This window comes from Terrapene carolina, unplaced genomic scaffold (assembly GCF_002925995.2).
Source record: "Terrapene carolina triunguis isolate 2854851 unplaced genomic scaffold, T_m_triunguis-2.0 Scaffold67, whole genome shotgun sequence".
Taxonomy (NCBI): Eukaryota; Metazoa; Chordata; order Testudines; family Emydidae; genus Terrapene; species Terrapene triunguis.
This window is the reverse complement of record NW_020664418.1, coordinates 32,145,048-32,172,577: the sequence shown is the minus strand read 5'-3', so window position 1 is coordinate 32,172,577 and position 27,530 is coordinate 32,145,048. Positions and strand designations below refer to the sequence as shown.

The 27,530-nt window shown below is 40.5% G+C and overlaps 1 protein-coding gene across 2 annotated transcripts in view; it reads right to left on the bottom strand.

The window, feature by feature from the left end:
• SLC12A1 (solute carrier family 12 member 1) overlaps window positions 1–27,530 on the bottom strand; it is a 63,970-nt gene that overhangs the window by 21,042 nt on the left and 15,398 nt on the right. The window contains exons 4-19 of one of the 2 annotated variants that reach the window (XM_026648550.1): window positions 24,981–25,076; window positions 23,319–23,458; window positions 22,841–22,951; window positions 21,526–21,637; window positions 20,884–21,008; window positions 17,095–17,179; window positions 14,995–15,146; window positions 14,220–14,327; window positions 13,557–13,680; window positions 11,990–12,091; window positions 9,247–9,402; window positions 7,087–7,186; window positions 6,885–6,996; window positions 4,744–4,884; window positions 2,630–2,736; window positions 1,445–1,527 (exon numbers count right to left, since the gene is read on the bottom strand). In XM_026648550.1, coding sequence (XP_026504335.1) covers window positions 1,445–1,527; window positions 2,630–2,736; window positions 4,744–4,884; window positions 6,885–6,996; window positions 7,087–7,186; window positions 9,247–9,402; window positions 11,990–12,091; window positions 13,557–13,680; window positions 14,220–14,327; window positions 14,995–15,146; window positions 17,095–17,179; window positions 20,884–21,008; window positions 21,526–21,637; window positions 22,841–22,951; window positions 23,319–23,458; window positions 24,981–25,076 — 1,854 coding nt within the window. Of the gene's footprint in view, window positions 1–1,444; window positions 1,528–2,629; window positions 2,737–4,743; window positions 4,885–6,884; window positions 6,997–7,086; window positions 7,187–9,246; window positions 9,403–11,989; window positions 12,092–13,556; window positions 13,681–14,219; window positions 14,328–14,994; window positions 15,147–17,094; window positions 17,180–20,883; window positions 21,009–21,525; window positions 21,638–22,840; window positions 22,952–23,318; window positions 23,459–24,190; window positions 24,287–24,980; window positions 25,077–27,530 lie in introns of both variants that reach the window. The other variant, XM_026648551.1, reaches the window with a different exon arrangement.

The window sequence follows — 27,530 nt, the reverse complement described above, 5'->3', positions numbered from 1 at the left end:
TTGTTTGGCAGTCGCTTGCTCTGTCCACCGCTTGCAGAAAGAGCAGCCCTTTGGAGCTAGCTGGTGGGGGTTTGGAACCAGGGTAGACCAGCAGCCCCCCCATCAGCTCCCCGCTCCCCTAAGTTTCCTGTGCAGAAGCTGCCCAGCAGGCTATCAGTTGCCAGCAGTTCAGCTGTCCCTCCCCCCACTGCCATGTGCTGCTCCTGCCCTCCGCTTTGGAGCTGCTCCCGGGAGCCTCCTGCTTGCTGTGCAGGGGGGGAGAAGGAGGCTAATGTCAGGGTGTGCCCCTGCTCCTGCCCCCTGCTTATCCCATCTACGTAGAGCAGGGGGGACGGGACACGACAGGGCTCAGGACAGAGGGAGCTTGCTGGCAGCAGCTGCTGTCTCAACTTGCTGATCTACTTAAAAAGGCAATGTACTTAGAGTGGGGTCAGCGTACTTAAAGGGGCCATGCGCGTCTCTCTCACACATGGTGTGTGTCTCTATCTCTGTCTGCCATGCTGTCTCCCATCTCTCCATTTGTGCTGCCTTGTAGAGTGTGAGGCTACATTAACAACAATGTGTTAATCCTTGAGGGCTCAGCCGAGTGCTAGTTCATCATTTAGCAGTAAGGCATTCCCTGGGAAATATCCCACCCGCTTCCACCCTCTGACTCCACCATCTCAACCAAGCTTCAGAATCATCATTGCTGTGTACAGTATTAAATTGTTTGTTTAAAACGTATACTGCGTGTGTGTGTGTGTGTGTGTATGTATGTATGTACATATATATATAATATAGTCTTTTGTCTGGTGAAAAAAATTTCCCTGGAACCTAACCCCCCCCATTTACATAATTCTTATGGGGAAATTGGATTCGCTTAATATCATTTCACTTAGTCGCATTTTTCAGGAACATAACTACAACGTTAAGCAAGGAGTTACTGTACTTGCATTGACTTCTGTGGGAGCTCTGCCACAGTAAGGATATTGGCCAGGACTACACACTTACAAGTAAGAGGCAGTAGGTAGCTGTGTTGCCCCAGGAGAAGGACAGGAACCAGACTATGATTCTGAGAGTCACAGTCTCATCCCTTGGACCAGGGGGATTCGAGAAGTAATCTGTGCCAGACTTTTACTAGCACAACTTACTTCCCCCTTTGGGCAGTTGTCTGAAACTGTTTTTAGCTCTTTATTTGGGAATGACTAGATTTCCAGCTGACAGTGGACCTTTAATTTTTTTTCACTAACATGGAGAAAATGGTGTGATGCTCCAGCAGTTACACATATTTTATTGATTCTCAGCTTCTGGATATCTTACATTAAGGTGTAGGTTAACAAGTCATTGAGCAGGACTTCAGCAGATTGATATGTTTTGGAAACCAGTGGGAAAATGAGAGTTTAAAAAAGAAGCATACCTTAATAATAGAAGTTAAGTGCAATTCCATTATTCCATCACTACATACCTTGAACCTGGAGGACTTGAGATATATCAAAGCCTTGGCTAATTCTGACAATAACCACGCCAAGCTCAAAATCAAATGCATCGCTGAAAACAAAAGTAAAATGATTATGGGCACTTTCTCACCAGTCGTGTTGTGGTTAAAAAAAATTGGGTAAACTAACCCAAACTAAACTCGATATTCACCTAAACTCCATTTACCCGCATTTACCCTTACCTACACTACTGCCTTACCCCATAGGTGTCACTTAGAGCTGCCTAACTTAAAGACATTCAGAGAAATGTTAATGCTTGGTATGAAGCATTGTGGGCCACACACTGCCCTGCAATGGCTAAATCCACCAGAGGTGAAATGTGGTCAAAACTAAGCAAATGTGAATTTGCAGGGTTCCAGTGACCTCCCACTCTCAAGACAGAGGAGTTGGTGCTTGTGAGAAACAAAGAGATTATCCCTGAGGTGGACCTTCCTCTCACATTTGCCTCTAAGCTCCCCCTTGGCAGCTTCTTTAGGAGTTGTGCCACCCTTGAGTGGCTCCTCCATGATAATGCCCCATTCCATCCCTGCTGAGCATCAGGAGATGTGGAGTGGGTTTACTGCTGGCTGAACCAGCAGTCGCTCGTGGGCAGATCTGCAGCTGGAAATTCAGACGGTGTTGGGAGCAGCACACTTCAGAGTGGCTACACCCTGGCCATAACCCAACCCACAAAGCTGCTGAGCCTCAACCACATGATTCTTGAAGGCAGGGGCTTCCATAGTGCTTTGGGCCTACAAGAAGAATGCCATTATTCTCTCTTATCCACCAAGCATGTATTTGGGGTTAATTTTTCCCCATACCAGTCCACAGAAAAGAAGAAAATGTAGTCCTACAAAACTGAGAACTGTGCAGCTTCCTTATGCAGCTTTGTCAAACCACCTCCGCTGTGGCAGTGATGAGCCAGGCGTTGCCTGATCTGCCACAGTGGGGATGATTTTGTCTTCTGAACATACATCCTTTAGGAACTAGGTTGAGCATATTTTCATTGATGAGCTCAGATCTCCAGAGGTGACAAGCTAGAGCACCAGCCCAGCTAGCTGTTTATACTTTCAGTTTTACTTACTAGAAACATTTTACATGATCTTTTCTTTTTAGAAATGCAAAATAATTTGAGTCCACAGAAAATATTATGATGAAACTGAACCATGACTTACTGTATAACACCCATGTAGTTTTCAATTTGCACAGCAGACGCATCCCGCCAGTCTGTTTTAAATCCCAACACCAAGGTATTTGGTCTCATCCTACCCAAACCTGAGGCCTAGTGATATCAAAATACTGCATGAAAAGGTGCATACACGCAGGCTGTTGCTGTAAATGAGAATTAATGGCAAAAGATAACTGAAGTAATGTTCTGGAGATTCTTAAGATTTGATTGCATTTTGTGAATGTCCTTCATGCCTGTACCCAAGCAGAAAGTAGAAAGATTAGGTCTACATTATTCTGGTCATAAATGGTTTTTAGATGAAAGAAATGTAGTTTTGCTAATTTAGCATTCATTTGCATTTCTTCTGACATGCTCTCATGAAAATGGTTCAGTAACTGAAAACCAAGAGCCAGTCCATGCTGCTGTTTGTGTGCTCATTCTAACATAACAGCATCACGCTTCTGTCTGGCTTGTAACATAAAGTAAATCAACTAGATCTTCAAGTCCCTTTAAGGACTTGAAGCACTCAGAGGGAGGAGGAGTGGCAGTCCTTTATTTAAAAACAAATTCTTTGCTTTAGTTTAGGAGTTCTCGCCATGCCCCTGAGGAGATGATCCAAAAGTAGCTGAGTACACCTTATATGTAAATAATAATTTGGAAATACACAGGAAGAATAGGAGATTTGGCAAGATGTAACATCAGACCAGGCTTCTTCCAATAAGATGTTCACAGCAGTTTTTAGGTAGAGATGGGTCTGAGTGCTAAAAGTTGGGTCCAAATTTAAGAGGGGACCAGATCTAGCTTCAAGCTTCCCCATGGTTCCAGTTAATCTAATTTGATTAAGTATGAGTGCAGACTAAAAAATGCAATATGTTAGGAATATTTTCTTAGGATACACAAATATATTAGCTCTTGAGGTATTGCATTTGCATATTTTTATTGCTAACAAAAGGGAAATGGATAGAGCTATGGGAAATTGTTTTTGTGAGTTGTACTCACACATTCATATTGTACACATTTAAATGAAGAGCTTGTCTGCAAAACAATTTCATACTGATTTCTCCAGGATAATCTACTGGTGGTGTGGCCACCTTCCCAAACTGCTGAAAGGGAAGTGTTTATTTGAACTCATGTACTTGATTTTGATCATGACATTTTAAAAGAGATGGAAGAAGAAAAGATCATCAGGAATAATAGTTCTTAGAAACAACAAAAAGAACTGCTGCTTGGCAAGCTGTTTTGTACACAAACTCAAGATAAAGTCTCTTCATTGAGCTTTAATACAACAGAAAGATGTATTAACACATTGCTACATTAATACGTCATCTCACTCACCTCTGCTGTCCATTCAGCAAACATAATAAAACCCATAATATGCTACCAGTGGGTGGCTGTTACCAGAGAACTGACAAAAAGTCTTTTGGGTGTCCATGCTCTTGTAGTGAGGTTCACAGGGTGTTTTGCACATGAGAATGGTGAGATTCCTTCCCCATGTTTTGCCTCCAGACGTACATGTTTGCACACGTGCATGTGAAAGTGAAGGAAATGGGGAATCTAAAAGTGGTACCAGGTTAGCCTCTGACAAGGCTATCTTCAGTGAAGTTAAGTTAATTTTAATGGACTGTTTATAAGCAATCTGGAATATGTTTGGAGTGATAAGGAAATGTTTCAGGCAGTGAGTTAATCGAGATGGGCTTCACTGTGTTTGCAAAATTGATATATATAAAATGATAAAAAATATTTCCTGTGATATGAAATACAAAAACATTCTCAAGTGTCTAATATACTGCCTATTACCAACAAGCAGAACTCATTTGCAGTGCACTAAGTGCAGGCACAGACATTTGTATGGTGCCCTAAAGGCACCTCTGTTTTCATAATCGGGCCTCATTCATTTAGGATAGAATCAGCCAGCTTTGTTTCTCAGTTCCATAGCCTGGAACCAAATCTGTTCATGAAGTAGACTATACTACAAAGAGAGGTATCCTCAGGACACCCTCTACATTTATAACATATTATCCCTTATATACAAGACCTTTTAACAAGTAAACAGTAATGCTTGACGTACAGGGAAACTTTGATGTAATACTCTTGTACGCATTTTGTAAATAAAAAGCTTACTTGAAGGAGACTTTTGACTCCATCTCTAAAGCTGTCAGCTGCCACTGCAGCGTAAAATGCTTTTCTTTTGTTCTTTGTAAGCCAGGCCTGCTTTTTTGCCATGCCACTGTTCATCTCTTTAACACACAGCTTGCGTGGTCCCTGTAGGATACAATAAAATATTAGTAAGAAGACTTTGTTTTATACATCGCACTGTGATTTTGAAGGAGTTACCTAGTCTGCTGTATGGGGGAATGGAGGGAGTCAGAAAAATACATTTCCAAAAAGAATCCATGGAGATTCAATGCTTGTAAAAGAACCATGCTGGTAACGTAATTCACATTCTGTTCAAGAGGACAGAGGCTGTTAATGCTACTTGAATATAGTGATTCTGACAGAAAGAAAGACTACTCTGAATTGTAACATCTTAGAACAATATTGTGATGAAGTATCTCTGAGTGAATAAACTCCCTACCTGACATGACTGCATAAGCAACCCTACAGGAAGGCTCAACAGATCTTAGGCAGTCATTAAATGCCTATCTTCTGACAGTAAGGGCAAACTAGACCTTACCCAACTGGACACACAAACTCCTTTGTTACTGTGTCTTTACAGTGATCATCTGATAGCTTAATTGGGTAAAATCCAACAGTTACAATATTTATAGGCATTATGGGATTCCCACTGACAACACAGAGCTGTTTTTATCACCAGGTTATTTCTACAGTTATACAAATCACAGTGGTTCATTGTGTCACACTTTTATTACCCACTAAACTAAATTTAGCTTAAATTGTTAGAGAAGAAAAAACAACAAAAATGCTTGCGCTAGCACAACCAACTTGTGTTTTATAGGCAGAAATGAAATCTCCTAAGGTTATATGAAAACCAGTAATAATACAGGAAAACGCCTAATAAGAAAACTTGCTGAAGGCATGCTATGTGAAGTTGTCTAGTCTGCACCCACGGCCATTAATGGCAAACTCCCATTAACTTCAGTGATGCAGTATCAGGGCCATATACTCATATAGGACTTGTCTACATAGTGTGTTAGTCCTCACTAGAGAGGTGTAAATTCTCATGCTCACTACATGTTGCATACTAACTGGCCCATGTGGCACCTGCTGCCGTGAACTGTAAGTTCCCTGCTGTAATACTGTTTGAAATGGGACTACGTTGACATGCACTGGGGAACTCTCGGTGTGTGGTGGCAGGGTCCATGTGGACCAATTGTTGCACAACACACTAGTGCGCACTAGAATTTACACCCCTCTAGTGCAGACTAAGGCACCATGCAGAGAAGCCCAAAGACTTGCTTGGGTTGGAATGGAGCTTATCTAGGTCTTCTAGTCCACCCTTCTGCATTTTGGTAGCATTGATTTAATAATTACTACAGTAACACTAGGAAAAGGGTGCATTATCTGGACTTGACTAGCTCTAACAAGGATAATTCCATAACCCCTTTTGTAGCTTGTTCCACTATTCAGTTTTTATTACAGTTAAAAAGTTTGTCCTAACATTTAAACTACACTTTTCACTGCTGCAATATAAGCTCAATATTAAATGATCCCTATAATCTTTACTGCATCTTTTCCCTGCACATAGTTGTAGCTACTTATCATATAATAACAAAAAGATGTACTTAGGTAACTCCTTTCTTCATAAGATTTTGGAGCAGAATCCCTTTCCCCCAAAAGCTGGAAGAGTATTGCTATTATAATATTATAGATGGGGAAACGGAGGCACCGAGCAGCAAAGGTCAGCACAGCAAATCAGTAGCGGAGCTGGGACTAGAACTTGGGTATTTTGACTCCTGTGCTCTATTTCCAAAATCATGCTGGTTCCTTGACCCCACACTTTCTCTAACCGTGGCTTATCCAATTTTTTAAATCTTTCCTTGTAACTCTAATTTTTCCAAACCTTCTCTCATTTTTGGTTGGTCTACTCTGAACTCTGACACACATCTCAATGACGCATTAGCCAGTAGGCTCCAAATCAGCTGACAGCCTTCTTGTCAAGACTCATGACAAAATTCATTGACATGCTCTACTCACCAGCATCAATGGGAGCATTGTGTGCCAAATGAGTGGAGAATGGAGCTTTGCAGTGCACACAGGAGAATTTTGCTCTTAATTTTTAGGTTCACATACATAGACCCTACCGTATATACTTGGCAGCAGATGCAGAGACCATTGTTCTTTGTGAATGAATGTGTGATGTCTAACAGAGCCGGTCTTGTCATGGGTCCTCCTGTTAATACTATGCACTGGGGTCTGGAGGAAGGAATAAAAGGTTACAGTTAACTGGGAATCTATCTATCGAACTCCAGACTGGGCCATTCACTACTTCCCTGCAAACCTTACCTGAAGTTTTTCACATGATCTTCTACAGCAGTTAATTCCAGTGCACTGTCTAATGCGTTAACATAGTAAAGAGCCTGTGCAGATGAGCCCCAATTTACCTCTGTGTATGACAAAGAAAAACATTGCATATTAAACCATGGTTTTTTTCTAAGAGGTGTAACAGATGTCAGCATCATCTTCTCGATAAGCCATGGCACACTGAATTCTATCATGCTCTCAGCCACATAAATGTTGGGGTAGGGGTGCATGATGCAAATACAAACAAACAAATAAATCCTGCCTCGTTCTTTGTGTGAAAAGCATAGGGAATGTTCTTCCTCTGCTTAAGAGATGTTTTGCTCTCTGTTCCATTAACTTTCTTCCCTTCTCCCACGTATAAAATGGACACCTCTGAGTAATGCAGTTATTTGATGTGATATTTCAGCAGAGGAAATGAAGCCGTTAGGAAGGCACATTACTAGCCCCAATGAGCTAAAAACCACATGCTTTCAAAGAAGAAAATTGAAGGTACGGTGCCTCACTTACTGAGACATGCCAGCCAACCACAAGCTAGTTTGCCTTGCTATTGCATGCATACTGTTGCAACCTCTTTATAGTGCATGGTGCCTGAGAGCTAAAGAATACTGTCATGGTTAAGGAACATTTGTATAACAATATAACATGCCATTGTCCTTTCTCCCTAATCCTAACAGCCAACCCTCTGGATCCTCTCACCCTTCACGGGTGTGCACTGGGCATGACAAAAATCCCGCTCCATTCTGTTCTCTTTGGTTCTGCATTTCCCTGTGCGTGTCACTAGGACTTCTGGGAGTCATAGTCTGTGGTTCTTTGTTCTGCAATAAGCTGAGCTGGTCTAGGATTCTTTCCTGGTACTTGTTCATCCTTCTAGGCATTGGAGGACTATCAGCACTCCAGTGATATAGCCTACATCCCCATTGGAAAGTGGGTGGGTAACCAACCTGAGTGAAAGAGGAACCCAGGCTGTAACCCACACCCAGGATGAAAGCACCACAAACTCCAGTGAGAGGGTCTTGTGTGTGACAGCAAGGGGGGGTAAGGGCGACACTAAGGTAAGTAGCCCAGTTAACTCTGCTGTGAAGAAATACCCTGAAAGTAGTGACCATTCCGATTTAAGACTCCAAATAGGGGTGTAGCAGATTAGCCACTTCTGGATTAAAAAGCTTAAATAACAGCTTGGTTACTTTGCGCAGGTGAGTCTGCTAAGACCAGCTGAGCTAGACTGCTAGTTGCAAACGCCTGATAAAGAGGTGTGTGTTTGGGGGCAGAGAAGAGCTGTTTCTTAAAAAGCTCCCTCAGAAGTTTCTCCCCAGAGGTGGTTCTAGCAGCAGAAGGGGCTGGCTGAGAGGACCAGATGAAAGCTGCAGCCTGAAAGGAAGGATTAGACTTTTGATCTAGGAATGAGTAACAGAGTTTATACCTCTTAACAAGAGCTGGAGTTTGTGATTAGGGTATCTCCTTTCTGCTTCCAAAGAGCTGGATTAAGTGTGCCACAGGGAAAGGACCTTTATTAGGGCGCTATGTTTTGGAAATTTTAAAGTAGTATTCTTGTGATTTCTTAGTTATACATTTTTATACCCACTTGTCCCAAATTCTCTACTACTCTTGGGCCTTTTCTGCACACAGAAGTTACATTGGTTTAACTTGAATCAGATTTAAAAAATGGTTTAATGAAACCCATGCAAACCTCTGTGTGAATACTCTAATACCTGTTTATGCTAAATTTATATCAGTTCAGATTGCACCTGTATATAAGCCAGGTTCAAATTGATTTCAGAGCATCCACACACGAATGTACATCTGCTTAACTGAATTGGTTTTAAATCATATCTTAAGTTAAACTGGTGCAACGAACTTTGTGTATAAACCAAGCCTTGGGCTAGCCTTGGGCTAGCCTTGGGCTGCTTGCAATACCCACAATACAATGAGGTTTTGCCTTAAGCAATCTGTAGACTGGGATTTCTCTGTTATTCATTGTGTGCTGTCCATAGTGCCTGGGGCCTCCAGTCCTCCTTATGACAGAAGTTATGTTGAAAAAGGAATGACCATAGGGCCTAGGCAGTAGCCTTAGGGATGACTACAACAACCACAATTAACTGCGTATCATGTACAAAAAACAATACACAACTTTTCCAGTCTCACCTGGCTTCTTGTATGTCACATAAATATAGAGGAAAAGCTCAATGGCATAGGTGATGAGAGCTGCCCACCAGTTGATGACAAACATGACACCACAGCACAGCATGGCTCCAAAAAGTGACACCCACATGTTGTAATACTTGAATGCAGGTCTCCAGCCTATTTAAATTAGAATCAGAAAAATCAGAGATGGAAAAGGTGGAAGGTATATTCGCACTGCCTGCAGATGGAAATAAGTGTGCTGTAAAAGGGCTCTTGTAAGTATTTGATATAGTTTTGTATGCAAAAGGATGAAGACCGTGTTGAGACCTCTTGGATATTCAGACCATTGGGGTCTCTGAAGTCCCTCCCCCTGGCTACTGCAGGATTGTTCCCTACAGTACCTCTTTGATGGCTTTGTCCAGTTTGGTTTTAAACAGCCAGTGCATTTACATGCTTTTGCTAAATCATGGATCACTGATTCAGAACTGAAAATGAATTTTTCTATAACTGCAGGTAATAGGTTATTGTCGCCTTTTTGATGCATTTATATAACTCTTATTAATGTTAATGGGAGTTACACACACTCCAAGAGGAGAATATATCCCAATATTGTAAGTGCTCCTGCCTTTTAAACTTAGAAATCATTTGGGATCACTGAAAAAAAAATGCAATTGACTTTAAAAAGGTATTATTCCTGCTGCTCTTGAGCTGTGCTATTGAATACTTCCCCTGCTAGCAATTAAAATGATGAGTCAAAGGGTGAACCTCCACGGTTTGTGGGTCTCTACCAGGTGTTCTTCAGAACAGATTCTTTGGCGAGGGAAAAACACTAAAGATATAAAGAGGTCCCCGGTACCCTAACATGGATCACCATAATAATGATGGAATGAGAAGGCACCACGGTGAAGAAATTTACTGTCCTGCAGCCTGGCAATTAGGAACATCTAGCACTGTGAATTGACAGGAGCCAAAGAAATGAGCCAGAGGAAGCAAGGAAAATAAGGGGAAAAAATTGCCATGGTTTTATATGAAATGTTAAGTAGTTACAGAATCATGACTGATGCACACATGAAGAGCACAGAGGTAATTTGTACTGAGCTCTATGGCAGCACAGAGCAGATCTGCATTTGTTCAGCTCTGCAGATAATTAGCAGAAGTGCTTATTTTTTCTGCCCGCTGAACAACTGGCAACATGCAGACTTGTGGGAAGGGACTTGATATATATGTTTATGCCGCCACTGTGGCTTCTTTCACACTGGAAATAAAGAGTGTATTTCTCTACTGTTTGAAATGAATAATTGATTTGCAGCAGCGGAAAATTGCCTTTACTGCTGGTCAAAAAGGGCATCGTTCAGATGATTCTCCTTATTTCTGGCTGTCAACCTTTCATTCATGAAAATAAAGAGGATTACTCTGCCCCTGGTGCTACAAATATACCTGGATGCTCCCCTGTTGCATAGAACTGGAGAGAGGTCCTTCATCCTCTTCTCTCTCCTCCCGCATCCAGGACTTCCAGTGGTACAGACTAGTCAGGGGTCAGAGCTCGGACCAAAACATTAAGCAGAGGCCTCATGGATCCCAGTCATCCATGTGGAGGGATTCTTTGGAATTTCTCTACAACCCTGCTACTAGCTATGGCAGGCCCACTAGCTCTGCTGCCACTGTTTTGTTGGTTCATTGCTGCTCTATGTAACCCACTATAGGGGCTGTCATTTCCAATAATAGTCTTACTGTTATTAATAACTTACTACAAAATGCCCTGCAGAGCTTCTGCATTTATTGGGGAGAAGATCATGCTACTTGATGTGGCTTTTTCCCTCCCCCACATTCCTGGCCTACCCACTTTCCCCCGTTGGATGATGGGCCGCATGGAGTTTTGCAAAGGGGGAGGTGGAAGTGATTAGGTAGCCAGGAAAGCATCTCATGTAGCAGCTTTTACCCTCCACTGGATTCCACCACCGCTTTTCCCATTGTTTTGCTCCCTTCCATACTGTGCAGCTGCAGGGAGCATAAAGGTATATATTTCCAGAGCCAAATTACAGTTTGAGAAAGAACCATTCGTCTTAACTTGTAGAGATAAGTCACAGTCTTCAGTGGGAGCATGGTCAGGCTGCACATTGTATATCTTATTTGTTTGCCGTGTTGTCTTAGCCACATTGATCCCAGGATATGAGAGAGACAAGGTGGGTGAGCTAATATCTTTTGTCGGACATTTTATTTTATGTTGTATTTATTATTTCTCTTCAGGTCTGGGAAAAAAGAGCTCTGTAGAGCTCGAACGCTTCTCTCTTTCACCAACAGACGTTGGTGCAATAAAAGATATGACCTCTCCCTACTTGTCTCTATCATGTAACTTAGTCATTTTACAGATGCTGGAACTTTCGCTGGACAGCAGCTAAATGTTAAATTACCCTCAGAGGTGAAAGTAAGCCGGTACGGTCTGGTACGGCGTACCGGCAAGAGCCAGACTGGCTTCTCCAGCGGTGATTTAAAGAGCCCAGGGCTCCAGCTGCTGCGGGGAGCCCCGCTGCCGGAGCTCCGGCGGTGCTTTAAAGGGTCTGGGGCTCCCTGCAGGGGCCGGAGCCCCGGGCCCTTAAATCTTGAAAGGCCCCACCTCTTCCGGTTGAGGCCACGCCTCGCTCAGGACTCCGGCATACCGATAAGTCCTTTAAGTTACTTTCACCCCTGGTTACCCTTTTTATACTGTTTTGATATCACAGACTGTGATGCCTACATTCAGTTCATAGTGGGCCCTAAAACTAACCTGGAGATTTTGCATATGATGCATGAAAACAGGAGAAGTTAATAAGCGCGTATGAAGCCAGGAAGAAGTTGGAGATGATGGGAGCAATGGTGTTCAGTTCAGCTGCAAGAAAGAAGCATAAGTTAAATTTCATGTGCATTGTTTCTGTTGGCACTGGGGTTAGACATCTGTTTCCTCAAAAAGCACTAATACTTGGATATTGGAGAAGTTCAAGTTACACCTCCAAAACCTGGGTATCTTTCCGGGGGTAAGGGGGGGGAGCTAATTTAGGGCCAGATTGTGAAACCCTTACTCCTATTGGGTACTACCTGACTCCACAAATGATATAATTGACTTTAATGATGCTACTTGTGATGTAAGGGACTATTCAATGGAAAGGAATCACAATCTGGCCTTTAATTTTGGTTTAAGTATTTTAAAAATGTAATTGAGCAGATGATGCACATCTTAAAAGCAAAAGGGTGATGGTGAATTTATTTTCTTTGCTTTTTAAGAGACATTCTAAAACAACACGTCACACAGCTTGAATTTGAAGTCTTATAAAATTAACTTCAAAAATTCCAGACATCCCAAACTGCTGCTAATAATGATCAAATAAATACTAGAAAGCAATAGCGGGAATCTCCAAGGACCAGTGCTGTGAGCTTGTGCAGAAGTCAGTGGGATTTTTCTGTGTGGAAGGTTTGCAAAATCAGTTTGGTTTGTATAGTACTTAAAAGAGATTTGAAATTAATGCCAAATGGAAAGTGTATGAAGAAGTGTCTTAGTGTCTGTGCCAGATTTCCTAAGGTGATGAGCATGTACCTCTCCCATTGAAATCAATTGGAGCTGTGGGTGTTTAGCACCTTGAAAATAACACCATAATGACAGTAATAACAAATTGCCATAGTTCACTTATGTTTCCTGTTCACATTATGGGCCTGGTCCTACTTCATCTGAGGATAAAGGAATTTTTGCCATTGCTTTCAGTGGGAGTATAATCAAGCCCCATACAATTTCTTAACTAGTTTATAGATTTCTCTGGCCTGGAGCTAAATATTAAAATATCTGATTTATACAATTTCAGTATTACTTTTGCTTCTCACTATAACTTAATACTGGCACCTCTAAAGTGGATGTTAATGTCTCACCTATTCCTTGTACAGCAAACATTTCATCAATGGATTCAATTAAGATTCTTTTGCCCTGAGTGTTTGCTTTGAGGATTTGATAGAAGGAGGTCAGTGGCCAAAATAACAAATGTTCTTGCCTTGAGCCACAGTTAGGTGGGTCAAGAGTAATGTGTGGCCAGAACTAGCTCAACCATTGGTTGGTGAGCACACCAATTAGCAACCGTGTTTAATTAATGATTTAAGAATAGGATGCATTAATAACCAGTGCAACGTAAAATGCTTTCTGCACTCGTTGCACTTTTTACTTTCTTGCAAAATGAAATGAATTAAAAACACATTAAATTAAATGCCAAGATGGAGAGGGATTTAATAGTAGATATTTTTATGAAAATGAATTTAAATTCTCAGTTATTTGTTTCTGAATTATACCAAGCAATTGGAACAAATATACAAACCAATCAGAATGAATGCCATAGCAATAATGAAAGTCAGAACGTATCCTCTGAGTGGTTCATTGTTCTTCCCATGTCCTTTAGCAAAGAAGTGGAGTGCTTTGTAGATGTTATCCTTGCAAAGAGCCTGGGAGATAAATCAGAATTTAATAGCACTTTTTGCATTAGAAAAAGTTATTTCATACTAGGGAAAGCTGACCCAAAATGACACATGCTCTAGTAAGAAATAATTGTATCTATCTATTTCAAAGATGTTTATCATCATGATATCTAAGCACTGAAATAAGGTGATAATCAACCCCCTAGAGTACAGTAGCTAAATAAAATCAGTGATGCTTAACACTCACTCTGTGTGTTACAGACACTTACCAGATAAGTCTCACAAGACCCCTGAGAGGTAGTTAAATGGGGGAAACTGAGGCACAAATTAGTGACCTGTCTAAATCACACAGCAAGTCTGTAGCAGAGCTGGGATTTAAATGCAGGAACCCCACAGCGCTTGCCTCTCAATCCCATGCTCAGATTAGTATGCCAGGCCTCTTCCTATAGTAAAATAAGACCTTTCTAAAATATTTGATATCACTGCTGGGAAGAAGATATAGTTCAGCTAATTACATATCTTGGGAGCAAAGTAGGGTAGAAGGAAATTGATGCTCTTTATTGTACCTGGAAAACCTTGGGTGCACTGACAAGTGAGGCTAGAGCTGATGAGAGGGTCGCAGAAAAGATTCCTGCAGTGATTAGAGGACCAAAGCCGGAAACCATGCTCATAACCTTTAGAAGCAACAAAAGTAAAGAACTGTCAGGCTCGTGAATAGGATACACCTATCCATCATAGCTATTTATAGGGTCGCAGTTACCAAAGTACCTCAGCACCTCATCTGTATTTATTTGCAAAACCCCCTGTGAGGTAAGGAAATAACATTATCTCCGTTTACAGTTTGGAAACTGAGGCACAGAAAGACTAAGAGCCAAATCTGTAAAGGTATTTAGGTGCCTAACTCCCATTACAATCAGCATAAAACCTTAACAGTGACCTCAGCAACTTTAAGGCAAAATAACTTCTCAAACGTATGGAATGTGTGGCAGTCAGGTGTTCTGATCTCCTGATATAGAAGCAGCTAAGGTCACTTAAGGCTTTTCGCTAGAGTGTCAGTTTCATGATGCAGGGGCATGGACTGCTTTTTAGTATCTTTTGGAGGTAAAGCTAAAAAGCCTTATGGAGTGTTGTAGGCAATGTGAAAGTGGCAAGCAATGCAGGAGACTTATCTCTTTGTAGTTTATTTCTATGGTTTTCAGGTTTCGAGTTAGGGGCGTGTGTCTTGATGCAGCCTTAACTGTCAGTAAATAAAGTTTGTGGGTTTATATATGTGTGTGTATCGTTGTGTGTGCTTGTATTGTTTATGATTTTGCACATTATATAAATAAAACAAGTTAAAACCTGGAAATTGTTCATCAGCCCATAATGACATTCCTGGGCTTTACAGCTGGAAAAGTCATAGCCAAGGGTACAGGCAGAGGATCCATTACAGTTCATTCCAGATACAACTGTGTCATTGATGTTCCCAGTAGCATCACGTACAACACACGCAGCTGGGGAAAAAACAGCATGTGATTATTTCCCTTTCTTGTGACAACAGAAGAATGTCCCCCCCATACTTTGGAGCTTAGGCTGAATGGACTGCTTCAGTTTTATCCCACAGAGTATTGCTTTTCAGTAGGATAAGTTCACTTCTCTGGATTGTGAACTTGGCCAGTGGGGGAGAGGGGGACTGCCTTACTCATGGGAGTGGAACACTAGGTACTTTGGTGATCAGCAGAAAATTATCTGAATTAACTTGGAATTGATGTAGTGAAGTAAAAGGTCCATCTATGGCCCTTCTAAAACTACCAGTATTCAAAGACAATCATGTTGCCAAACAGTTTAGGGTCTGAGCATACATTTCTTGTCTAACCAAGGTTCCCACTGGCTTCATAGGTCCGGATCCTCAGCTGCTGTTTAAAACATTGTAGCTCCATTGAAGTCAATAGAGTTATACTGATTTACCTGGGATGAGAATTTGGTCCAAAGTCTCTTTGTTACTAATGATATTTATGTTCACTCTCTTTTTGTTTGTTCCCCCCAGAAGAAGGAAGAAACACATGAAGTGAACTTATGGAGCTCTGATCTCAACAGCTTTAGCTGCTAATGTGTAAGTTTATACAGTTTTTTCAAACATATCCAAACAAAAATGGTTCAAGGATCCCAAAATACCGTTCTATATGTAGCAAGCCAATCTACAAACTGAACAGAAATGACCACATCCACCACTGAAATGTAGCCCCCTCTGGGGTTGAAGTGCAGCAACTGCTTAACAGAACAGAGCCACAGGTTTAAAGCAGATTTTGCTTTCTGAATTCTGAAACTGAAATTGCAGGGGGAATGCAGGTACACAGAATGCAGTCACCAGAGTTTGAATATGGCTAGGGCAAGAGGTACAGCACATCTACTTTTGCATAAAGTACCAACACCTAAAATGTTGGAAGACTTTTCTTTTCTCTCTCCTTTGAAAGGAAGTTTCCCACAGAGCCCTAGTACATGCTAGGGCACATATTCAGAGGGGAAGAGTGCCACTTACTAAATTGTTTCTTGCAGGAGAGATAGCTCAGTGGTTTGAGCATTGGCCTGCTAAACCCAGGGTGAGTTGTGAGTTCAATCCTTGAAGGGGCCATTTAGGGAACTGGGGTAAAAATCTGTCTCGGGATTGGTCCTGCTTTGAGCAGGGGGGTGGACTAGATGACCTCCTACGGGCCCTTCCAACCCTGATATTCTATGATTAGTTGCTGAAGCACTGTTAAAGTGGAAAGAAACCTTTATTTCTTGATCAAAGATTAATTGCACCCTTTGTAATAAGAATGTTTGTCTTACACAGATGATGCCTGCAGTACAAGCCTGTGTTCTATCCTGTGTCTGTTTTGTTGAACTGTCATTTCCAAACTCCAGTGCCATAGGGCACCTTGTGGCCTAACATTTCTTCTTCGGGGAATTAATTGATTTTTTTCCTGTCTTGAGATGTGAAGATTCAGAGTTTGCCTGTAACTCTGTCACTTGTGTGTGCAGTAATGCCAGCAGGATTGCAGCTGGAGGCCACCTGGAGAACTTTCATGTGACAGAGGAGCAAAATCATGAGCAGATTGATTTGTGGTACTTCTCCTACCCTTTACTACCAAACCAGTTTGTTCTTATGTACTGTACGTGGATGGTCTTTGTTGCTGAATCATTTGGCATTGTGGAGTTTCTTTATCATATAAAAAGAATCTTTCCACCCATACGTAAGCTCACATTTGCTCAAATTCCACCCAGATGCCACCTGGAGATTTTTGTTTTTGTTGAATGGTTTGTTTTGTTTTGTAAATACTATAAAGCCAAAACAGCTGTCTTACTATATAGCAAATCCTCCAGATCAAAAGTGATGATGAGGTTGACCATTCATATGCATATAGAGCTCTAAACCTACTTAACTATATTAATTGTGGCACAAACCAGATGTTCACTACTTACCTACACATATTGCAACTCCTAGGTAGGCAACAGTTGTAATCAGAATGGCCAACATTGTTCCTTTGGGTATAGCAGCTTGTGGGTCCTTAAAAATTGTAATTGCAAAAATTGCCGTGAGTCCTTTATATATTTGTAAATTAAGAGTTTGTACTGTGATTACTTACAAGTTAGCAAGTTTTGGTGCTGCCACTTTGTGATATGAAAATATTTTGGGGAGGGAGAAATTGTTACCAGTTAGATCTGTACAAGGAACTCACTCTCCAGCATGCGGGTGGAGTCAGACACTTCTGTGGCACCATCCCTCTCCCCTGAGTGCTGCGAAGGAGGCAAGGCAGGTCCAGAAATCCATTTAGGGCAGTGCCACACTGTGAGACTCCCTAGCTGTACATTTAGTGTAACTTAAAGTCCCCTTTGCACCAACACAACAGTGGCCCTTAATCTCCTGCTTTAAGCACTCACCCAAACTACCCATCTCATTGTACAATTCAGTTAGCCAGTAAGGGTACGTCTATACTTACCTCCGGGTTCGGCGGTAAGCAATCGATCTTCTGGGATCGATTTATCGCGTCTTGTCTAGACGCGATAAATCGATCCCGGAAGTGCTCGCTGTCGACACTGGTACTCCTGCTCCACGAGAGGAGTACGCGGAGTCGACGGGGGAGCCTGCCTGCCGCGTGTGGACCCGCGGTAAGTACCTTGTAGTTCGAACTAAGATACTTCGACTTCAGCTACGTTATTCATGTAGCTGAAGTTGCGTATCTTAGTTCGAACTGGGGGGTTAGTGTGGACCAGCCCTAAGATTAGGGTAAACAGTCATTTTGAAAGAAAGACACTACTATTAGTGTTGGAAACTCATAATCCTGAGTTATGTCCAAAGTGAGCTCCTACCTTTCAGGTTGCTTTTACTTTTACATTAGATCAGGGGTTCTCAAACTGGGGGTCGGGACCCCTCAGGGGGTCGTGAGGTTATTACATGGGGGGTCACGAGCTGTCAGCCTCCACCCCAAACCCTGCTTTGCCTCCAGCATTTATAATGGTGTTAAATATATAAAAAGTGTTTTTAATTTATAAGGGGGGGTCGCACTCAGAGGCTTGCTGTGTGAAAGGGGTTGCCAGTAAAAAAGTTTGAGACCCACTGCATTAGATTATTCAGGAAAAGTCTGCTGTGTGTTATTGCTGGAAGAGGCAAGTGTGTTGGGTCAGCATTTCTTTTATAAACTGTAACTGAAAACTATATCAGCACTGTTCATGCTTCGGTGGATAAAGGGCTCTAAGACATCCCATTATTAATTATGATTTTTAGGAGATTTTAATACCGTAAAAAATTCTTGCGGGCGATAACTTGGTATATACTTGTTCAGCCTAGAAAGCAATTTTTTGTTAGTTTTCTTTTTAAATTGGTTTAGTGAGGATTTTTTTTTTTTAATTTACTTAAAGGATTTGTTTTTCCAAATGAAATTTAGCAAGTCATTGTGTGTAATGTGGATGAATGACTTAATATGTTAACTCTTAACATTATCAAACAAGAATTAATGTAGTAAAGTTTCACTGGGCTAAAAATCCCCAAACAAATCACTTCAGTTGCATATGAGTCTTTAACCTTCAGTCATTATGGCTTTTAATGCATGCCATCCCAGTGTTCATGTGTCAAGTAGCCATTGTATAGGTGGGATCTTATGCTGCAATCTTAAAACACTAACTAGAAGGACATTTTCTCAATATGCCATCACCCTTTCAGGGTCTGAGCTAAAGCCCTTGAAGTCAAAGCAGACTCTCACGGACATCAATGAATTTTGGATCAGGCCCTTCTTGAATGAATGAATGACTGCCTGTTTCAGAGACATGACCTTATAATGGTTTGCTACAAACTTTAGAGGCAGTTTAGTTTGTCTACTTCTAAATTTTAAACTATAGCTTATGTTGTGTTTCAGGTTTCTCTTTAGGCTCGTTAATTTCATTAGATCGCTCTTGATGCATCTAAGCATGGACAGTGGGGGATTCCCAATGTGGATGGGGGCTAAGGAAGCATCCATACAGCCAGGGCCTCTGTAGGGCTGATGTGGAGTGGGAATGTTATGTGTCCCACCAATCAATTCACTCCCCACCCTGTCCTAGTTCCTGAGTGGTTCCCGAGATCTGTGGAGAGAACTCCACATTGTCTGGGAAGGAAGAGATGCTGCTGTGGAAGCTCTACTGAGATTTGTGTGATTCCTTTCACATCAGTGGCCTGCCAGGCAAAGGCCTAAATCAAAGCAGCTGCTTTTCTTGTGGACACTAGGTTTGATGAAATAATGGGGATTCTCTCAGCTGGGATGAAAAGGGCCTGGTTCAGTCTCAACAGAATGCTCCCAGTCTATAATCATGTAAAAAAAGAAATCCATCACAAATGCTATTGGCTGGACGCTATCATGCTTACTCCTATTGAGTAGCATCTGGCTTCAAAAGCAGCCCCAGTAAAACAAAGGCAACCCAAGCTTTTGGAGCAGAGACCCTGGTCGGGAGGGGAGGTTCGCCTTCCTCTGAAGCATGGGGCACAGGTCATTTGTTGGTTTAAACTAGAGTAAATGGTGGATTCTCTATAACTTGAAATCTTTAGCTCAAGATTTGAGGCCGTCAGTAATTCAGTCAGAGGGTATGGGCCTATTGGAGGAGTGGGCAGGTGAGCTTCCGTGGCCTTCAATGTGCCGGAGGACAGACAAGATGATCTTGATGGTCTCTTCAGGCCTTAAAGATGATGAGTCTATGACACTGCTCAGTGTGAGTAAGGGTGACACAACTGGCCCTTACATCGAACTGGACCAGTTCGTGGATGTTTTGCAAATACTTGCGTATCAAATCAATTTGACTGGAGTTGAGCACTTTAACAGTCATACATCCACAAAACCAGACTGCATGATAAGGCTCAAGAACTTTATTTAACATTTAATTTATGGGTGTCCCACCCACTAGAATATTTGGGAGACCATTTTTATAACTCAAATTCTAAATCCAAACAACCGATGCTTCACAAATACTCCACAGACGGCCGTTGGTTTGTTTCTGATATTCTTTGAATATTACTGAGTACTGAATAGCTTCACAAGTATTGTGACTGTTTCATCAGGTGCTTCACAAAGCCAGAAAAGCCCCACTTTTTGTATTTCGCAAGTACGATTCAATCCGCTATAATATTCGGTATCAGTAAATAGTTAATATAAAGCCATAAAAACTAGATGGCACTCATAGTTAAAGCTAAAACCAAATCCTTGATTTACCAGTTTGCTTAAATATTGGAAACATTTAATTGAAAATTTAGTGACCGAAAAGTTAGTGACCTAAAATAATTTATATTGGTTGCAAGGGTAAAGAGGAAACACTTAAGGGTCTGGTCTCCTATTGGTTTTACCAAAAAGCTCTTTTTTTCACGAGCTTTCCATTTCCTTGTTTTTATGGGTGTAAACTTGAGTTTTATGGTATACTTTTCAGTCTGATATAAGGGGAATTAGCGAAGCAATTGTAATGGAATTATACAGCTAATTTCCATAATGGATCTGTTAATGTTATGTTATTTTGGGTTATTGAAACACCTAATTTAAATTAAGTAATTTTTAATACATAGCTGTATTACGTTAAAAGGAAAACGGGAACTGATGTGCTTAGATAATAAAACACATTTAAAAATGAAAATTTTGCCTCATGGAATTATTTGTGTGTTGAAACTGAATATAGTGTTGATTAATAATTTTGTATCTTATTCATCCTTGCCCTTCCATAGCCTAACCAGTATTATGAAGTAAATAAAATCCATACCTCCAGATCTCCTGAGATATTGGCCCCTGCGAGAATGCCAGTAGCTGCTGGGAAAAAAATGGCAAAGACCGAGAAAAATCCTTCACCTCTGAAATCTGGTCCAAAATTTTCTGCAAATATTGAGGCTGCAAATACAAATGAAAATTAAACATATCACCAAGACTTGATTCTGAAGTGACATGATGAAGTAGGTAAATGAACTAGCCCTTCACCTCTGGAAGACTGGGTTCCAATCTGTTTTAGCTCATAAGTGAGGTGAATTTGATCATCTCACTCTAGTTTGCTACAGTGCACATTTCTCCAGATCACAGAACTACAGCTCAGTATTGAAATAACAGGCGTATTCCAGGTTCAGATTAAAATAGACAAAACCGTGTGCCCACATATAAATGGCTCAAACCGGCAGTGTGTCAGCTTCAGAGGCATTCACAGGTTCAAAAATAAAAAAGGACTCAATCCAGTCACCCAGAAATATATTTTTAAAAAAAACTGGGTTCCCTTAGTTTACATGCTCATTTATATTTGGATAAAAGAGCCTGATCTTATAGCATTTATCAATGGGAATTTTGCAGAACTAAAGGCTGCAGGACTGGGCCGAAAATATTAATTTATTTTATATTATTTGGTCATAGCAACACTTGCCTTGGTAATTAAAAAAGCCTCTGGCCTTCTTTTCGTTGCTGGTCGGAATGACTGTCCCAATGAAGAAATTTGCAATGGCAATAAGAAGAATGACCAGAAGAATTACTTGAGCCTGTTAACAGAGACAAAAGCATTTTACTAGTGGACTCTTTTTTGTTTTGAATATGGTGGTAATTATGTATGTAGTGGTATTTATGTATTACTTATGATGTATTTCAAATTTCTGCAATATTAGAACACACTCAGCCACTGCTTGGGCAGATGATTCAATAATCAAGCTGACTAAATAGACAAACTGCCTTAAGCTCTATGACAATAACGAATATTTTGTAACAAGGAATGGATATGAAATATAGAAAGTTATGACTCCCGCTTTATATTGTAGTTTGCTTCCTTTACAAGAAAAGGAAAAATGAAACAGCTGATGGATAAATATTTAGATTAAAACATTTTATATTGTTTGTTTAGTTTCAGGGCGTTGTTACATCATGGGTATTATATGTCTAATTGACCACTCTTACGAGTAGCTCTAAATTCCCCTCACAGCAGAACATAAAGATAAGGTTGCTATTCTGGATCTGATTTTGACAGGTACATTCCAGTCTCTTAGCTGTAACATTTCCTTTATTTTATGGGTGTTTTCCCATTAATAAACGTGACTGAGATTTTTAACATTCGAACAGTAGACAGGAAGGCATGAATCCTTAGAGGGTAATGAATGGATAGCAATATAACAACCCACTTTGGGGCCAGTATCCTACACAGAGTAGCATGGCTAGACTGTGTATTATTTTTATTATTTTTCTATAGAGCTATAAAAAAAATAAAAGGGGCATCTACCTAAGGCTATAGATGATCCTGCCATAAATTACAAAAACAAATAAAATTAAACTGCCTGCAGAACACAAAACTCGCCTTCCCCCACAAATTTCGGTGTGAGGAAAAGAGGGAGCCTGCGGCCTAACTCTGCTTCCACTGACATCAATAGCTAACTCTCATTGACTTCAAAGGGAGCTGGGAAGCTAATGTTGAGTACTTTTGAAATTCCCACCTGTCATATCATAGAATATCAGGGTTGGAAGAGACCTCAGTAGGTCATCTAGTCCAACCCCCTGCTCAAAGCAGGACCAATCCCCAGACAGATCTTTGCCCCAGATCCCTAAATGGCCCCCTCAAGGACTGAACTCACAACCCTGGGTTTAGCAGGCCAATGCTCAAACCACGTAGATCTCAACCCCCAAACCCTTGTTTTATGCTTATATAACACGTTCTGCAGTGTAATAATACTTATTTATACATAACTTTTAAAGCTTACCTTTGCTTCCCATTCCATACCAGCCATGGAAATGCCTAAAAGAACAACTACAGTAATGGAGCCTATTATTCTGATGTCATTGGATTCATCCACCATCAATGCACCACTGCTCTGGAAAGGGTAAGAACACAGTGTATATGATCAGCTGGATAGATCAGACAACCAGGTAAAATAGAATGGAATGCGTAAATTAGCTTAAACAGTTTCAGGGGTTAATGATTTCCTGTGCTAGTTGGGCCTTAGTAGTTGAGACTACTGGTTGACTAATTAGGAACCTATTCCCTTTAGTGATTTTGGAGCTCTTGTAGCACTGTAAAAAACGCTTCTGATATAAGTTAGAAGTGATGGAAAATCTTATTAAGTAGGATTCGTGGTCCATTTAGAGAGATCTAAATAAGAGCCAAAGACTGAAGCAGTTAGAAAAGTTGACAGAATTCCCTGGTTTAACCACATGCAATAAATATACTTTCATATTTACCTTAAGAAGCTCTACAACAGTTTCAGCAAATCCAACTACATACATGGCTACTGCTACAGCATTGGCAAAGGCAAAGATAAGTCCGATTGAGCCTCCAAATTCAGGTCCTAAACTTCTTGAGATAAGATAGTAAGCACCACCTGCCAACAGAAGAGACTGTTGCTTTAACATAATTCAGCTATTGCCAGATCTTGCTTACCTTACTCATGTGAGCCATACCACTAGGAGTTTTGTTTTTTGCTTGAGGATTTGCCCTATTAATAGAAGGAGCAAATTTGCATGTGGATGGGCCCAGAAAAAAGTTTGCAAAAATTCAGCTTTTGGAACTTACTGTAGAATTTCAAATATTAAGTATTGAAAATGACTAGCTATTGGAATCATTAATATCTTTTTAGCATGTATTATTTGGTATGCAAACCAGCCACTAATGGTATATAATTAAAACACAGATGCTAGAAATAAAACATCACAGCTGAAAGGATTTTTCCTTACCTGGGTCCTCCCGTTGTCAGCGTAAAAATTCATTCGCCAAGATACAAACATGCACAATACAGTCCTTAAATAGTCCACAGAGTTAAGCCATAAAGTCTTTAAAGTTTTTGCATTTCTACATAGGTGGAACCTCAGATAATCCATTAAATAGTTCCTTCTATCATAATGAACAATAGTGTTTAATGTCAGAATGTTTTAAAATCTCCTGAAGAGACACGTTGTTATTTGGAGTTATCGCAGTAAAAGAGATCACCCAAAACTTTTATATTTTGATTTCTCTTTGCTTTACTGTACTGAGCTAACACCATTACAATCTCTCCATTTTATTCTAAATCATCGCTGCAGATTTCCATATTTTCCATATAGTTATATTTACGTACCTCCTCTTACTACTCCATTAGTGCAAATGGCAGACATTGAGATACCTGTTAATGTTGTTACTACCACACTCAGCATAATAGCCATGATTCCAAGACCTGAAAAATCCCAAAAAGAATATATTCAACCTAAATACCTGCTCAGCACTTGAATCCTGTAGTTAGAAATCACCATCATCCACTGTGGGGGAAACACCCGGTGAACCTTCAAGACCCTGAAATGCACTAAACTTTTAGATACAAGTTTCATGAAGTACCTGAAATGTACTAGACTTTGGTATTGCACCAAGAGTAATCACTTATGTTCCAAGAAGCACCTGAAATGTAAAAGGATTTTATAAGGAAATGTACAGGAAGTGATAAAAGTTAATGTATCCATCAATCTGCATCAGCCTTTAAGCTAAAGGAATGAGGCTCATAATATTCACTCTCTCCAAGGAAATGCAACCTGAAATGCTCTGAATAAGAATGATCTATTAAAAGAGTAAGAACAAAAGAACTCCAGGACAAAGTGGAATCCATTCCTCCTCCAGTCTCAGACAGGAACATCTGAAACGTACTTTACAAACTGAAGTGAAACTGGGATTTATTAAAATGACAACTCAAACATTCTAAAATTGTGGATAGTGTTGGCTAGATGTATTACCTGCTGATTCATCTGGGTTCTAGGTGTCCAGTTTGGTTTATCCTTAATGGTGGTGGTATTTTAGGGAATACGACCTCTGTTTCTCTCATAAGAATATAATTAAACCTTTCTGAGTCTTGAGAACATAAGAAACCCTAAAGATTTTACCTCCACGGACAAACCCATTAGTTGCTATTGCAGAAGTTGACAACCCAGTAATTGAGGTTACTGTGGTGGCAAGAAGAATTATGACAACTCCAAGACCTGTCAGTAATGAAAAGATAAAATATTTTATTTGTGATCCATATTCCTCTAAATCATTTAAATTAAACTTTCAAACTAGAATCAGAGCTCTGAACTGAAATGATAGTTTGTAGACCACTCATGGTCTGTGGAGCAATTCCAGCAGGTCCATGTAGCTACTTCTATCACAATAGCAAAGCATCCATCAGTCTTCAAGCAGTGATGTTTTCTGACAGAAGTAGCCCAGTCATGGACTCTCTTATGATCTCCAGAGACTTTCTTGAAACTAATAAAAATAATAATAAAAAAGCAATTCTCTGCATGGGTGCCACATGTCTTTCTTTGATCCACCCCCTTGTTACTACAAAAATTAAGCAACCAAGCAATGTTATAATGTCTTTTTTTCTTGTGTAGATGGTTGGAGTAAACATGTTATAGACATTTTAGAGAGCCATATTTCAGTCATGGGGTTAAAACATGGATCTTGAACAAGTTCTTGTATAGGGAAAAACAAAAAAAAAGTTATAATTTGGTTTCCATTTTATTCTGCTTTGGTTCTCATACTGCGCCCATCACCAAGTGATTGGTCATAACATTAGTACACAAATATGCACCTTTGTCAGGTGTCTGCTATACATTTAGCCTTGATCAACGGTTCTCAGACTGTGGGTTGGGACCCCAAAGTGGGTCACAGCCCCATTTTAATGGGGTCGCCAAGGCTGGCTTAGACTTGCTGGGGCCCGGGGCTGAAGCCCGAGCCCCACCTCCCGAGGCCAAAGCCCGAGGACTTCAGCCCTGGGCAGCGGGGCTCAGGTTACAGGCTCCCTGTCTGGGGCTGAAGCCTTTGGGAAGGGTTGGGTTGGGATTAGGAGGGGATGTGGCTCTGAGAGAATCTTCATTTTAACAAGAGGACCAGAAAAGGTAAACTTTGAGATCCATTTGTTTAACTAAAATTCAACATACTGTGGAATTACGTGTAACTAATCAAATACCTGGAGGTTTATTTTAGTAAAAGGTGAACCTTGAAAGGTTCCGAGGTTCTTTACAGTTCAGATAGTTTGCGTGTTTTACTGGACCTTATCCATACAGCGCAGTTCTCTTAACTCTGCAAAACTGGACTAGAAAGCTCGTGAGAATAGGGCTTCTTCTGAGGTTTTCCTTCCAAACTACTTTCCTGCTTCTAGTCAGGCAAGAAATATTATAACAGCTTTTCTCTTATTTTGTTGCTTTTACTTCCTGTGGCATATTGGAAACTGATTAAAAATGACAAACTTTTGCTTTAAGTGTCAGTGATTCCCTGCTCCTGCTTGGAGGCTCTGAAGGAAGCCATGTGATCTGGATTATCTGAGTCAGTAGCGGACAGCCAGGCTGGAAGGAACCAGCTTAAAGCCATGTGGGGTGAGCTGTGCCTTGCTACCTTAGGGAGCAGCCTATTTTCTCCCTCTCTTGGGTTCTTGTGTGTTATCATTCTGAATTTTAAGAAATAAGGTAGTATTAAGTTGCAACCTTCCAGCAAGAGTATTTCTGTTTTCATCTAATTTCTCTGTGTGAAATCTTAATTGTATCTGAACTTCTTCACGCTTCCCTACTTCAGCATTTCCTGCCTCAGTAACTCTATTGCTCCCATTAGGTATGTGCATTTTCATTTTAAAATGGAAGCATAAACTTAGCCTGTAGCAGTAAATATTGGCCATGGTTTGTCAGAACTGAAACATGGATACTGTAACTAGCAAACCGTTAGCGGTACTACAATGTATGGACTTATCTGCCCTAGTTCTACCTGCTGGCTTCATTTCAGATCAGATAGCTGACTTCATTTCATACGGGATTATTATAGGTATCTAATCCCCAAACAAATGTTCTTTGTTTCTAAAATGATAGCCATGTTATCACAGCATACTAAGGCAGAGCAACATCGTGCAGGAGATATAAATGATATATAGCATGAAGTTAGATATTTTAAATGATAAATCACACTTATACTATTGACTTGTGAGTTTTAATTTTAACCTAGGATGCACCTATTTGGTATACACTTCTGTATACAAAGTCAGTTCCTTGGGCCATATCCTATCATAGTCTGCACACAAAAGTCCCACTGAATCCAATGGGTGTTTTTCACCCTGGTGAATGGCAGGACACGATCTGACTTTTTAATAAACTGTTAACTCATTAAATTGAATAATTCAGAGACATCACTCTCAAAATAGATTGAACGTTTTCCCTGTAATTTGTATAAAGTACCTTCCAGAGCTTTTCAATTACATTTTGATAACATACTTTATCAAAACAAATGTGCTAAACAGGGCTATATATTCTGCTCATTAGACAATTGATGTGTCTGTTTGGACAGAATTTGTTACCAATCCAGAAAAAAAGGAAATATTCAACAGGCATAATGCAAGAGATAAATGAACTAGGCAAAACAAAACACTATGAATATGATTCATTTCATTATTATATGGTAACATTTGG